General features: G+C 45.8%; 1 protein-coding gene and 1 long non-coding RNA gene across 2 annotated transcripts in view; both read right to left on the minus strand.

Moving 5' to 3' along the window:
* Positions 1-15,000, minus strand: part of LOC141773339 (uncharacterized) — a 267,664-nt gene that overhangs the window by 87,532 nt on the left and 165,132 nt on the right. The window lies entirely within an intron of this gene.
* The window catches only part of oprl1 (opiate receptor-like 1), a 99,107-nt gene continuing 89,655 nt past the window's right edge, over positions 5,549-15,000 (minus strand). The window contains exon 6 of the mRNA XM_074645245.1: positions 5,549-6,196. Within this exon, the coding sequence (XP_074501346.1) occupies positions 5,652-6,196 (545 nt within the window). The 3' untranslated portion in view covers positions 5,549-5,651. The remainder of the gene's footprint in view (positions 6,197-15,000) is intronic.

Raw genomic sequence — 15,000 nt, forward strand, 5'->3', positions numbered from 1 at the left:
GCTCACTCTGCATTGTTCAACAGGATTTCACCCTCTCCGAGTCTGAGTTTATGTAGTTTTGTGCTACAAAAAAACACCAAACAGTTAATACAAAATATTGTAGAGTCTTCAGTTTAACAGTGACAGTTAAGCACAGAGAGCCTCACAGCTGCGTTATAGCACGTCTTCAGAAAGGTGAATCATGTTGAAGCCAGTGTCCTTGATGCTCCGGCCTTTTTTCCTACACAAAGTCTGCTAGGTTGTACAAAACACGACCGGTATTCATAAAACTATCTCACAACAGACTCCATGGATATCGAGGGATGCCATGAGGGGGGATGGTGTAAAATGGGAGCTCCGAGAATGTGTGATACATTTATTTACGTGGTAAAGACATAAATAAAACCTCGGTAACGTATTTCAACCATTTCAATATTCTTTATTGCAGATTAGCCCCCCCACTTCACGTTTGAGTTTCAAAACTTCAACAGTGAGCTGAAAGGAAAGTTCGGGATTTGCAGGCACTATTGGATAATGTGTCCGTGTATTTGGATATCAGAATGTATTGCACAATGGAGTCCATTATTTTCTATAACCGAACACCTCGGAGTGTATTATCGTGCTTATGGCATGAAGTCAAAAGGAGCTGTGTTTCAGTTGTCACAAAAAATACCTGAAGAAGAAAAAATAAACATGTTCAACTGTATTTATTGTGTTGGATTGATTTGATCACGTTGCTGTAACCTAATAGCTCTTCAAATAGTCATTTGATCACATTAGAACATTACATTGGTCTGGTGATTATTATTGTATTTTAGAATTGAAGAAGAAGAAAATAATGTATATCTGCTGTGGGGATGTTCTGTAAGTTAACATACATTTCTGATATGGGATCGACGGAAGTGTCCGATAGACTGTAAATTTACGGAAGTGATCCGTTGTAAGATTAACAGACGTGTCTGTGAATGGAACGGAGGACGTCCTGTAAATCAACAGAAATTTCCATTTTAGGGTTGAAGGAAATGTCCGTAAACTTAACGGGAAATGTTCTGGTACTTTTCTGCAGGAACATTTTCTGTTTTTCTACAGATATTTTTTTCAGAGTAGGTTCAGGTACAGGTAATACCGGTATACCTGTACTGTCAACCCCTTCCCACTCCCAACTCGTCAAATAGCAACGGCTGGTCAGCGTCCCACGGCGTCTGACAGCGACGCCAGGAGGCAACCCTTTAGCATCTGTAGCTTTATGAATACAGGTCTGGACTAGTATAAACTAACAGCGAAGCACCAGTAAAAACTAGAACACATTTTATCCAGTAAGAGAGCGAGCTTCAGTTAACAGACTTCACTTGATATTTAAGGCAATGTAAGTTCATAGAATTGTTACTCTCAAACAAAAAGAAGACAAAAATTAAGATTTATATTTATAGCGCTGCAAAGAGTAACTGCAGCAAAGAAGCTGATTCGTACAAAACACAACGTAAACAGCAAATCCACAACCCTTCGTGACAGCAGACGGTGTCGACTCGCTGTCCTGAAATTCACCAGAATATATCATCAAAGATATGTGAAAAGGAAAAAAAGCACAAATGTTTTAAACTCACACAAACACATCTTAATCAAAAATTACCAAATTATATGAAGAGACACAAATATGAAATTAAAGGGGACCCCAACCCTAAAACCAAATCCACATGTTGATTCTTAAAGTCTGGACAGTTGAAGTGGAACTGCAGTCAAAACCATCAGAGCAGTTGGAAAGTGTGTAACTTCAAAATACTAAATCAAACTGTTATTTTCTTTAATTCCTCACGTTAAAACATTGAGATTCATAAACAAAGATTCTATGGCATTGTAAAACTACTTGTATTTTGATATATACATTTATTTATGGCCATGGTTACAGTTTTATTAAAGACTTTTGTAACTGGATGCGCCAGATCGGAAATCCGATGTGTATTTACAAAACAACAACACAGAGGCTTCAGAGTCCGAAACCAAGATGGCGAACTCGACCGCTGTCAGCGCAGACCAGATCCACTCCTTCCGTTCTTACCTTCACAATAAAAGCCCTAGACGTATAATACGCAGGCGAGTATTTTACATTTTCGGGTCGTTTATTCGTAACTCCCCCCCACCCCCCGTTTGTAAAGGCCTTTAGATTTGTTATGTGAGAAACACAATTCCAGTTAAGAACATGAGTAATTCATATTATATTTATCATTCCATCATAATGGTTCATATTTTTTATATTTATGTCAGTTTAAAGGTCAAGAAGATGTGCAACAGTTTGAATACTGTATGTAGTATAACTGTCCAGGAAAATGAAAATGTGGTTCATGTTTCAGGGTTGATTTCCACTTTAAGACACGAAGAAGAGAGAGAGAGCCCCTTTGTCCCTTTGGAGTGGGGTCAGAGCACCGTGACCCCGTCCTCCTGCTCTGCCACGGCGGTGCCGGGAGTCTAAAATGAGTCGCGGATAGCACCCCTAATCACCCCAACCCACCCCAACCCAACCCAACCCAACCCAACCCAACCCAACCCAACCCAACCCAATCCAACCCAACCCAACCCAATCCAACCCAACCCAACCCAATCCAACCCAACCCAACCCCGCCCAATGAAAATGTCCCGACCACAAAATATGTGAAACCCCGGAGTTCACCGCCAAACATTACCGATCTCAACCTCGACCCGAACCCCCCGTCAGTTTCACCTCTCATCCCCCAAACCTGACAGCAGCTACAGACCTGGGACAGCACACCCAGATGTGTCATTTTCAAAACATCTGTGATTATATTTGTCATTATGTACTGGTAGACGTCAAGGAGAATAGAACCACAAGCTTTGGTTGTAGTTAAACAGGATTTCTCAGATGGTGCTGTAGATAAATATCTAATGTTGTCATATTTATATTACACCTGTCCTTTCCACAGTGGGTCACATTTAGTAGCTTGAGTAACTGATGGTGACCTCCCTTTCAACCTGAGACTGTATTATTTTACTAGAAAGTGTTAAACTAATCATATCCCTACAATTGTGGTGATAATTTCAACGTTACCACCAAAACAGTCAGAGCTTCAGGTGTTGGGCAGTTACACATTGAGTCCCTAACAGATCAAAATATGGTTTGGAATTGGAGTTAAACAGAAATGTATAAGAACTAGAGCTTGAGGTGGTGTTTTTCTGAAACAGGTACAAGAATGAAGGTTTTTTCCCCCTCTTAGTTTATGAAAAGGTACTCTTGATGGAAGCTAAAATCCGATCAGTGGTTTCTGTTTGTACTCAAACAATATGCAAAGATTCAAAACTAGGATTCAATCGGAGTCACAAGCAGAATCAGAACAGATGAAATCCTAAAGATAGGTAGCAGCTCCGTCTCCTCAGTCATGTTCCCATACGACTAAACTGCAATTTCAATCATGTTTGTAGGGAAATATATTTTCTCCCGGATTACGGTCACAGTTTTAAACACATGATCAACGTTGTACATTGAAACTAAATAAAACAAAAACCCAACTAAACTACTTGGTTATGTTGGTTAATATTAAGGATTGGCTTAAAATGAGCTTTGTTATGTTATTCAAGCTGCGGACGCAAATTGAAATAAGTGAACGTTTTGCTTTCACACGGGACACGACTGCGGTCTCCTGGGTGAAAGTCCTGCATTGGTTGACTATCATTACATTATTTATTATCATTACGTATTTGTGATATGTCAAAAACAAATGCAATGACAACAACAAAATATGTTCTATCCCTCTAAACATAACACAATGCAGTTTGGTTGTATGGAAAGGTCATTTTGGGAGACAGGTCATAGAAAGTCATCATCATTACTAGCAAACATTCAGTAACTGTGGCAATGTTGGCTCAATGTGTGTAGCTCTGCTATCAGGTTCGGGCTATAGTGTGTATCTCCTTGTATTTATCGTTAAAGATACTGTCCTGAAAAGTTCAATCACAGATGTGTTGTAAATAACATCTGGTTAGCATTGTTTTTCAATCTTTATTCCTATTAAGAAGAACAAAGTCATTAACCACTAATCACTTAATTGTTATCCAACAAATTCTGCTTTTAGAAAGAAGAAGAAGAAGAAGCAGAAGAAGAAGAAGAAGCAGAAGCAGAAGAAGAAGAAGAAGCAGAAGCAGAAGAAAAACAAGAATAAGAATAAGAATAAGAATAAGAATAAGAATAAGAATAAGAATAAGAAGAAGAAGCAGAAGAAGAAGAAGAAGAAGAAGCAGAAGAAGAAGAAGAAGCAGAAGCAGAAGAAAAACAAGAATAAGAATAAGAATAAGAAGCAGAAGAAGAAGAAGAAGAAGAAGAAGAAGAAGAAGAAGAAGAAGAATAGGCAGAGGAGTTAATACCAGGCTTGGCTTGTCCCAAACACTGATTCTGTTGTTCACTTTTTGCTGTTTCTTTAGGTTACGATCCCACCAGTCGTCTCCAGCCCCAAACTCTAAATCCCCCCCCAGAAGGTGATCATAGAAAGTTTTCAAAAATCACAATAAGAATCTTGGAGGTTTCTCAGGCTTATTTTGCTGCAGAACAACACATTGAGAAACGTCGCTCCTATACGAGAAATAACATTCATGTGACCCCTCCGGGTCCACGGACACAGTTTAAGAAATATTGTTCATAAGTAGCTCGTTGCACGTTGTTCTTTTGTTCTTTTGTTCTTTTCCTCATGCCGGCTATCGTTAGCACATATTACATCCAACTTCCTGTCTGCAGGCTGAAATATCACATTATACTTAGTGTGCCCATTTAAGTCCTTAAAAGGGGCTCAGCAGCATATTCCCATTGTTTTAGAGAAACCATCACAATAAAGACCCCTTACTGGTGATCAGTGTGGGACACTCTCATGACATAAAGTCCTTTAGTCGGAAACATCAACTGATAAAGACACAATAAACTGCAGTGAAAGAGTTCTTTCTGTATTTCACACTTCCAGGAAGTTTGACTCTTCCTCGGCGAGTCCTCAGTCAGCGGTTCTTACCGCCACGATCCGTCCTTCCAATGCTGTTTCTATTCTTCCACAAGCATCAAAGTAGTGCATGGTGTTTTTTTGAATTATTATTTTGGTATCTGCACTCCTTCTATTAATCCCATGCTGTTCATACGCTCTCTCAAACCCCTGCCTCCTCATACCCGAGTACAGATGTGCAGCAGCTGGGTACCAGCCTCAGTATGGTACAGATAGGCTGTTTGTTTTTGGAGCTGCAATACGTGTCGAATAATGCGGTTCTGTGTTAACGTTCACATAAAGATAGTCGGATCACATTACAAAATATCTTACCGCCTCCGTGGAGTTCGGGTCGTACTAGTCCATAAATGTCTGAGCTCGTCCCATACCGTACATGGAACCATCTCCTACCCGGATGTCAACCACCCGGGGAGGGTCCCACCCTATGTCTCCCTCCAGCCATATACTGAAAGCACCGTATGTTTGTCATCCCGGTCCATAATCCTAAATTCTTTTCCTTTCGACTCCATCCTCCTCATCTCCCTCCCCCCCACCCCAGGCCAGTCTTCTAGTTGGGGGGCGGGGGGGCTCGTGCCGCTATAGAGCTGTAATCTGAGTCAATTCTGTGTTGGAGTTCCCTGTCCCATGGTGCTGTCCCCTGTGTTGGGGGTCTACCCCCACCAAGGGGAGCTCCACGCCTAGTCATGCTGGATTAGGTGTCCCTCCTCCATGCCCCCCGCCATCAGCCTTGCAGCTGTACGCCGCCGCCACCTCCCTAGCGATGCTCCTCATCCTGCCCGACTGCTGGGTGTCGAGGCGGAACGGCGACGGGTTGCAGAACTCGCGGAAGCAGCGCTTGAAGTTCTCATCCAGGAAGGCGTAGAGCACGGGATTCAAGCTGCTGTTGACGTAGCCCAGCGCGATGCAGAAGTGCATCAGGACCAGCGTGAATAAGCTGCTCAGGTTGAAGCCCAGCGACTGAGCCAGGACCATGATCTGGATGGGGGTCCAACAGACGACGAAGGCCGCCACCACCACCAGGACCATCCTGGTGATACGCCGCAGGTTGCGGTCCTTTTCCTTGGAGCCGGACAGGATGCGAACGTTGCGCAGGCGCTTGACCATCAGGCTGTAGCAGATGCTGATGATAGCGACGGGGATGAGGAAGGAGAAGAGGAAGACGCAGGTGCCGAAGACAGGATCCCATTGACTCCTTGGATCAGGTAAAACCACGATGCACTCAACGCCTAGATGCATTGGAGAAGAGGAAGAGGATGTATACGTTAAATATGTGGTAAGAAGCAGACTGAACAAGTAGGTCTTTTGCCCATATCATCATAAAGACTGGAAGAAGGGGAAACGGCTCGTCTTCATCTTTCAAAAGTGAAACAATATGATAAATTATACAATCAGTTACACATTGGAGTTGTTTCTTGAGTCACCACTGTTCAGAAAAGCCCTGGCGACTCCTCGATGGACTGGTGACTAGCTTGCTAGTCCTCAAATCAGCAGCGAACAGCTGTGGAGATGCTGGTAGGTCTAGTGTCCCCCTGCTTCCAGTCTTTGTGCTAAGCTAGGCTAAACAAGTCAGGATGCACAGTTAAGGAACTGATATCTGTTTTCTAAAGTGACTGACGTGTATTTCCAAAAATAAACCTTTACAAATCACGCAATTAAACTGGGATAAAACCTGCTTTACATATTACAGGGAACAATGTGGGTTGTGTCTGAATAATAATTGTTCATTAAAATGCATATTACTAATGCAGATTAGGCCGTGATACTAATAATAGAAGATAGGCACACATAAGTGAGGAAAATTAAAAACATATCTGCATCTATAGTAGGACGTGATGGTAGAGATACAAAGGAGACAAAGTGTGGCAGGACAAATGGCAGAGTCAGCTTTCACAGGGTTTAATCAGTTTAATGAGTTTAATCATCATCATCACCAATTAAATGAACGATGACAGGAGAATACATTTAACAATATTTGTACCAAAACACACACCTGTGCTTTCAGCCTAAACCCCGACAGAGAACAGCAGCCCAGTCCTCCTGATAAGACCCAATACATTCACCTCGTTTAACCTAATTAAACACAGCTGTTTGGTTTTGGACACTGAAGGAAAAATCCTCTTATCATGCAGGAAGCAATGAATCATAAATGGAAGAGAAATTACGAAGTTGACTTCTAAACAGCAGCGAGGGACGGCTAAACAGCGTTAGTGGCCTCCAGCCAATGAGAAGAGCTTTGCTTCAGTGTTTACTGAGTAGCTGGGATATGATGAACCTTAACATTATTCATATCCTTAATTGACATTAATTGTAATTGAAACTTTGACCTGATTATGGCGCTATATGAAGGGTTAAGGAATCATCAAAGTTATTATAATGAAGTAACACATTCATGAATGTGCATACCAGATTTAGTCTGGACTAAAGTAGTGGACAGACAGACGGACAGACAGACAGAATACCATCCCTAGAGCCGTGCTGCTAGCGAGGTCATAAACAACAACAGCATGCAATAAAATTATGATGAAATGAATGAATGAAAATCAACAGATTCACAGCTGTGAAATACGAGACATCTTGCAACATTATTTCTGATCTGACTGATCTTACATGTTTTGATTCATATTGAAAGGTTAAACTGTGGTATGGCTTAAGGACATTCTGTAAAACTTGTGTTTTGACAAAAAGCACAATCATCAAATTAAACATTCATCTTTGCTGTTCTTAAAAACCTGACATTTTGAACTGAGGTGACATGAAGCGTTGAACTGCCGACAGCAGCAGTTTAATACTTTCTTGCTCAGTCAGCCAGGAGAACCGAGAGCTCGCTCCGAGCCCAACGGACCCGTACGTACTTATGTTCTGACAATCCATTCGTCAAAGAAACCACAAATGGTCCAAACAACGATTTATTACATTTTCAACATGATTTGGTTCTTTGGATTTCTGCCATTAGATGATTTTTTTTGTTTTATTCATAACTCTGAAGTGAGCAGAGATTAAAGATTAGATGTGTTTTTATAAATCACTCTGACTTAACATTTAATTCAAGCAATGAGGCTTTAAAGCGTGGCAGGATGTTGGAGAACTCTCTGTGTGCCTTCTAGTTACTCTGATTATAATAATTATCCTGCACACAAGTGTGTTTTTAATGAATTAGTGGAGTTCTACAATCCCTCGAGAGCACAACTTCAAATAAAGTATTGTCCTGGTTTTTAAGAAAAGGGACAACACTTGAACAGAAAAGCTTTAGAAACACTGTTTAAAACCTACATCTTCCATAATGTATGTTAGCTATGATACTTTGCATATTTTGAAGTATTAAAGGTAATAAATCCACAGCATGTTCAGGTAGACATGCAGCGGCCCAGCGCTCTCGGTTCGGCAGTGTGTGTGTGTGTGTGTGTGTGTGTGTGTGTGTGTGTGCGTGTGTGCGCGTTGTCACTGGAGTGATAGAGGGACATCTGCAATACAGCAGAGCAGAGCTGCTTAATGTGGCGGACAAACTTTGCACCCCGCACACGAATTGGGACTTTATTCCACCGGAGATACGGCGTTCTCCCCTGAAGGAGGAAGCAGCGTTGCGTTCTCCCCTGAAGGAGGAAGCAGCGTTGCGTTCTCCCCTGAAGGAGGAAGCAGCGTTGCGTTCTCCCCGGAAGGAGGAAGCAGCGTTGCGTTCTCCCCTGAAGGAGGAAGCAGCGTTGCGTTCTCCCCGGAAGGAGGAAGCAGCGTTGCGTTCTCCCCTGAAGGAGGAAGCAGCGTTGCGTTCTCCCCTGAAGGAGGAAGCAGCGTTGCGTTCTCCCCGGAAGGAGGAAGCAGCGTTGCGTTCTCCCCGGAAGGAGGAAGCAGCGTTGCGTTCTCCCCTGAAGGAGGAAGCAGCGTTGCGTTCTCCCCTGAAGGAGGAAGTAGCGTTGCGTTCTCCCCTGAAGGAGGAAGCAGCGTTGCGTTCTCCCCGGAAGGAGGAAGCAGCGTTGCGTTCTCCCCGGAAGGAGGAAGCAGCGTTGCGTTCTCCCCTGAAGGAGGAAGCAGTGTTGCGTTCTCCCCGGAAGGAGGAAGCAGCGTTGCGTTCTCCCCTGAAGGAGGAAGCAGCGTTGCGTTCTCCCCTGAAGGAGGAAGCAGCGTTGCGTTCTCCCCGGAAGGAGGAAGCAGCGTTGCGTTCTCCCCGGAAGGAGGAAGCAGCGTTGCGTTCTCCCCGGAAGGAGGAAGCAGCGTTGCGTTCTCCCCTGAAGGAGGAAGCAGCGTTGCGTTCTCCCCTGGAAGGAGGAAGCAGCGTTGCGTTCTCCCCGGAAGGAGGAAGCAGCGTTGCGTTCTCCCCTGAAGGAGGAAGCAGCGTTGCGTTCTCCCCGGAAGGAGGAAGCAGCGTTGCGTTCTCCCCGGAAGGAGGAAGCAGCGTTGCGTTCTCCCCTGAAGGAGGAAGCAGCGTTGCGTTCTCCCCTGAAGGAGGAAGCAGCGTTGCGTTCTCCCCGGAAGGAGGAAGCAGCGTTGCGTTCTCCCCGGAAGGAGGAAGCAGCGTTGCGTTCTCCCCTGGAAGGAGGAAGCAGCGTTGCGTTCTCCCCTGAAGGAGGAAGCAGCGTTGCATTCTCCCCGGAAGGAGGAAGCAGCGTTGCGTTCTCCCCGGAAGGAGGAAGCAGCGTTGCGTTCTCCCCGGAAGGAGGAAGCAGCGTTGCGTTCTCCCCGGAAGGAGGAAGCAGCGTTGCGTTCTCCCCGGAAGGAGGAAGCAGCGTTGCGTTCTCCCCTGAAGGAGGAAGCAGCGTTGCGTTCTCCCCTGAAGGAGGAAGCAGCGTTGCGTTCTCCCCGGAAGGAGGAAGCAGCGTTGCGTTCTCCCCGGAAGGAGGAAGCAGCGTTGCGTTCTCCCCGGAAGGCGGAAGCAGCGTTGCGTTCTCCCCGGAAGGAGGAAGCAGCGTTGCGTTCTCCCCTGAAGGAGGAAGCAGCGTTGCGTTCTCCCCTGAAGGAGGAAGCAGCGTTGCGTTCTCCCCTGAAGGAGGAAGCAGCGTTGCGTTCTCCCCGGAAGGAGGAAGCAGCGTTGCGTTCTCCCCGGAAGGAGGAAGCAGCGTTGCGTTCTCCCCGGAAGGAGGAAGCAGCGTTGCGTTCTCCCCTGAAGGAGGAAGCAGCGTTGCGTTCTCCCCTGAAGGAGGAAGCAGCGTTGCGTTCTCCCCTGAAGGAGGAAGCAGCGTTGCGTTCTCCCCGGAAGGAGGAAGCAGCGTTGCGTTCTCCCCGGAAGGAGGAAGCAGCGTTGCGTTCTCCCCGGAAGGAGGAAGCAGCGTTGCCATGGAGACGCAGGCGGGGGAAGAGAGGGGGGCTACGGGCTAGGCTAAAGGCTAACCCCTACAAACCGGCGATTCCAAGCCTCTTCCTTGCCAATGCCCGGTCACTCAGCAACAAGATGGACGAGATAAGACTGCGGATTACATCGCGCTGCCTGGAGTACTGCGTGATGTTAATAACAGAGACCCCCGGACGCTGCTATCGAGCTAGCGGGCCGCGTTGTTTACAGAGCGGACCGTACCATTCACTCCGGTAAAAGCAGGGGTGGAGGACTTTGTATCTACGTCAACAGCAGCTGGTGTACTGACGCCAGGGTTACTGAAACACACTGTTCCCCGGAGATAGAAGACCTGATGCTGGGCTGCAGACCTTTCTACTTGCCCAGGGAGTTCACATCTGTCATGATAACAGCTGTCTATATAGCACCACATGCTAACGCTCAGCTGGCCTTGGAGCAGACAGCCTTGTTCTCTCAGCAGGAGACTTTAACCATGACAACTTTAAATCTGTCACGCCCAAGTTTTTCAAAAATGTAAACTTCCCTACAAGAGAGCAAAACACACTGGACCAGGTCTACACCAGCATTCCAGATGCCTACAGAGCCACTCCACTCCCACATCTGGGACTGTCAGACCACCTGTCCCTGTCTCTGACTCCAGCATACAGACCCCTGATCTGTAGACAGAAACCATCCATTAAAACAGTTCAGGTGTGGACTGAGGAAGCCACCTCAGCTCTACAGGACTGCTTTGATACCACAGACTGGGACATATTTGCTGAGGAGACAGATCTGGAGGGACACACAACGGCTGTCCTCTCCTACATAAACTTTTGTGCTGAAGGTGTGGTTGGGACAAAAACCATCAAAGTCTTTCCGAATCAGAAACCGTGGCTCAACGGCGAGGTGCGGACCCTGCTCAGAGCACGGGACTCTGCCTTTAAATCTGGGACCTCGCAGGAATACAAAGAGGCGCAAAAGAGACTGAGGAGGAGGATCAGGGAGGCCAAACGCAGATATAAAGAGCGCATAGAGGAGCACTTTAAGAACAACGACTCCAAGAGCATGTGGCAGGGGATAAAAACCATCACGGGCTACAAAGACAACCGCACAGCCTCAAGTCCCACAGACAACACGCTTCCTGATACCCTGAATCATTTCTTCGCTCGGTTCGACCGGGAGAACAAGGAAACCAACATCCAGCCGGCACTAACTGAGAAGGACCAACCGATAAAGCTCCAACACCACCAGGTCAAATCCGTCCTGCGCCGAGTCAACATCAGGAAAGCGTCAGGACCGGATGGGGTCTCCGGACGAATCATTAAGGCCTGTGCAGACCAGCTAACGGGTATTTACAACCATCTTCAACCTCTCACTTGAACAGTCTGTTGTTCCCACATGCCTTAAGGAAACCACCATCGTCCCTGTACCCAAGAAAACCAAAGTGAACTGCCTGAATGACTACCGGCCAGTTGCTCTAACCCCCATAATCACAAAATGTTTCGAGAGACTAGTTCTGTCCCACATTAAAACCGTCATCCCTGCCGATCTTGACCAACACCAGTTTGCTTATCGGACAAACAGATCGACGGATGATGCAATCACAACAGCTCTTCACGCAGCCCTTACACACCTGGATCACAACAACACATATGTAAGGATGCTGTTTGTTGATTTCAGTTCTGCTTTCAACACAATAATTCCACACAAACTGGTTAACAAATTGAGCAACTTGGGCTTAGGCAGTTCACTGAGCACATGGGTGCTGGACTTCCTCAGGAACAGACCCCAGTGTGTCAGGATGGGGGACCACACCTCGGCCACTCTGAACCTGAGCACTGGAACACCACAGGGGTGCGTCCTCAGTCCTTTTCTCTACTCCCTCTTCACATATGACTGCTCAACTATTCACCCCACCAACACCATGGTCACATTTGCAGACGACACTGCTGTAGTAGGACTGATAACCAACAACAACGAGACAGCCTACAGGGAGGAGATCCAACATCTGACACAATGGTGTCCCATAACAACCTGGATTAAACACCACTAAAACAAAAGAAATGATAATAGACTTCAGGAGAGCCAGACGGGTGGAGCACTCTGCCCTCTGCGTACGTGGAGAGGAGGTGGAGAGGGTGGACTGCTTCACGTACCTCGGAGTCCACATTTCGTCAGACCTCACCTGGTCCAAAAACATCTCTCATCAGGTGGGGAAGGCCCAGCAGAGACTCTACTTCCTCCGGAAGCTGAAACAGGCTCACCTTCCTCAACACCTGCTGATCAACTTCTATCGGGCAACCATTGAGAGCCTCCTGACCTACTGCTGCACTGTGTGGTTTGCTAGCTGCACAGTGGAGAACAGGAGGGACCTGCAGCGGGGGGTGAGGATGGCGGAAAAAGTGATTGGGACCACATTACCCCCCCTCAGTGACCTATACGCTGGTCGGCTCTGTAAGAAAGCCAGCTGTATCTCCAAAGACCCCACCCACCCTGGACATGTACTGTTTGCTCCCCTTCCCTCCGGAAGGAGATACAGGACAATTAAAACACACACCAACAGACTACGAAACAGCTTTTACCCACAGGCTGTCAAGTGTGTAGAACCCCCCCCCCAAAGGCTGAGGACACTAGCTGCTGAACCATAATTTGCACTTTATGATGATGATCCACTTATTTATTGTTCTGTGACTGAATGTTTTAATGTTTGTTTTTCACTGCAAAGAGCTGCTAAACTGTTTTTCGTTGTTTTCAATGACAATGACAATAAAGTATCTATCTATCTATCTATCTACATTACTCCTCTTTATCTTTACACAGACAATAGTTGTTTGCTGCTATATTAATGCTCTGAATTTAGCTCCTTTAAGCTTAAATCAAAGTGCTATTATTGTCTTATTCTTCCACCAAAGTCACAAGTAACTTCTACGTATGATGTAGTGGTTCTGGCTATAAAAGAAACGTAAATGCATTGTCTTTTTTTTAATTAAATACTTAAACTGTTGCACCAGAAAAGATAAGGCACACACACACACACACACACAGCAGCGTAGACTGCATAAATAGACGAGAGAGCCAGATCAAACAAATAGGAACTGTTGAAAGAGAAAGTTGATCTATTATTCCATTTGGTGGATGCTTTAATCCGCTGCATCTTGCAGGGCCACGAGTGTGCATGATTTATAGTGTGTGGGTGTCCCCAGTATAATGGGAAGCCGTAGCCTCGGCTACATTACCGCCACGCTCCGACCATTGATCAAAAACACAGTAAAAGTCTTTGAAAGGACAGGAATAGTAATAACCTGCTTGATGGGGCTCTGAAGTTTATGTGTTTTATAAAGATGGCTGTAAAGGGCTCTCTGGTAGGAATGAAGGCCTTAAGCCTAAAGGAAAACAACACCAACACATATAATAATGGTATTGATTCCTGTAGGGAAATAATCCCTCCTCATGGAGGGTTAGTGTGCCGATGGAACAGCTACCATAGTTGCCACGTTCCAATTCAGGGGCTGCATCCGTTGAGGACTGTGTACATGTTGACATGTTCAACCTGGTCTCACCGGAAGGCGTATAAATAACACGATATTACATGGACATTCTGCGTGTCATGAGTACGCAGTTCAGCGTTTATCATTTTGTACACACAAATGTCCACAGTTTAGGCAAGAAAACCACTTAGTTAGGGTAAGAGAAAACGTCATGGTTGGGCTTACAATAAGTAACGCCCTGTCCACAAAGGGAACGACAGCAGCGCGGCTCGGCCGTGTGTCGGCAGCGCGGCGGCTCGGCCGCGTGTCGGCAGCGCGGCTCGGCCGCGCGTCGGCAGCGCGGCTCGGCCGCGCGTCGGCAGCGCGGCTCGGCTGCCTGTCAGCTGCGTTTCTGCTAGAGATTCGAGGTCTCTACAGTTTACATGTCTGTGTCTGTAGAATATGTCACGGACATGAAAAAAAGTAAAGATTTATAGTTAAATCGACACTTCCTGCTTTCAATTAAAAATAAAAGCCCTCAAGGGTTTCTTTCTGTGGACAGAAATCTTCATTTGTTAAGGACAGTGTTGTAGAACATGCAGTGACTTGCAGAGCTCCATGAATGAATCAAGTACTGGGGTTTTAATTGTGGATTATTACTATTATTTACAGATTACCACACGCTTCTTAATCTTTTTCTGTCTAAAATAAATGTAAATGAAATGTCCATTATGAAAGGCAAACTCTAAGTAGAAAGAAAGGGCTGACAGCAGCAGCAGACACGCTGGCGGTGTGGATGCCACACACGTGAAACTCGCAGCGTTTCCGCGAGGCAGCCGCCGGGAAATGCTAACGTTCCCTGTCTGGACAGAGCGTAAGTAAACTAACGGAAACAACTACAGAAAACACGTCACAAACGTCAATAAAAAAACACGTCAATCACGCATTTACGTGGATGTGTTTACATTGCAGTCAGTACAGGATACATGGTGTACAAATGACACAAGGAAATCAAGAAAGGCGTACTTATTGCACACTGAACGCCTTGCACATTATCGTGGCATTTATACGCCTCTTTGTGCAAACAAATGTTATAATCTAAGGAAAGCATAGTTGTGGTGTGTGATGGGCATGGGTCCACTAACATGACTGTAGGTCGTCTTCTCTTTTCTTTGCCTTCATTTCATCTTTCCCTTCTCACTGTCTTCCTCTCCATCTCCCTCTATTCTTCAGACGCCGCTGACATTTCTGACGGCGAAACCAAGCCGCCACTTTGATTTATTATCTGTAATTTCATTTTGGT

Source organism: Sebastes fasciatus, chromosome 8 (genome assembly GCF_043250625.1).
Source record: "Sebastes fasciatus isolate fSebFas1 chromosome 8, fSebFas1.pri, whole genome shotgun sequence".
NCBI classification, from domain to species: Eukaryota; Metazoa; Chordata; class Actinopteri; order Perciformes; family Sebastidae; genus Sebastes; species Sebastes fasciatus.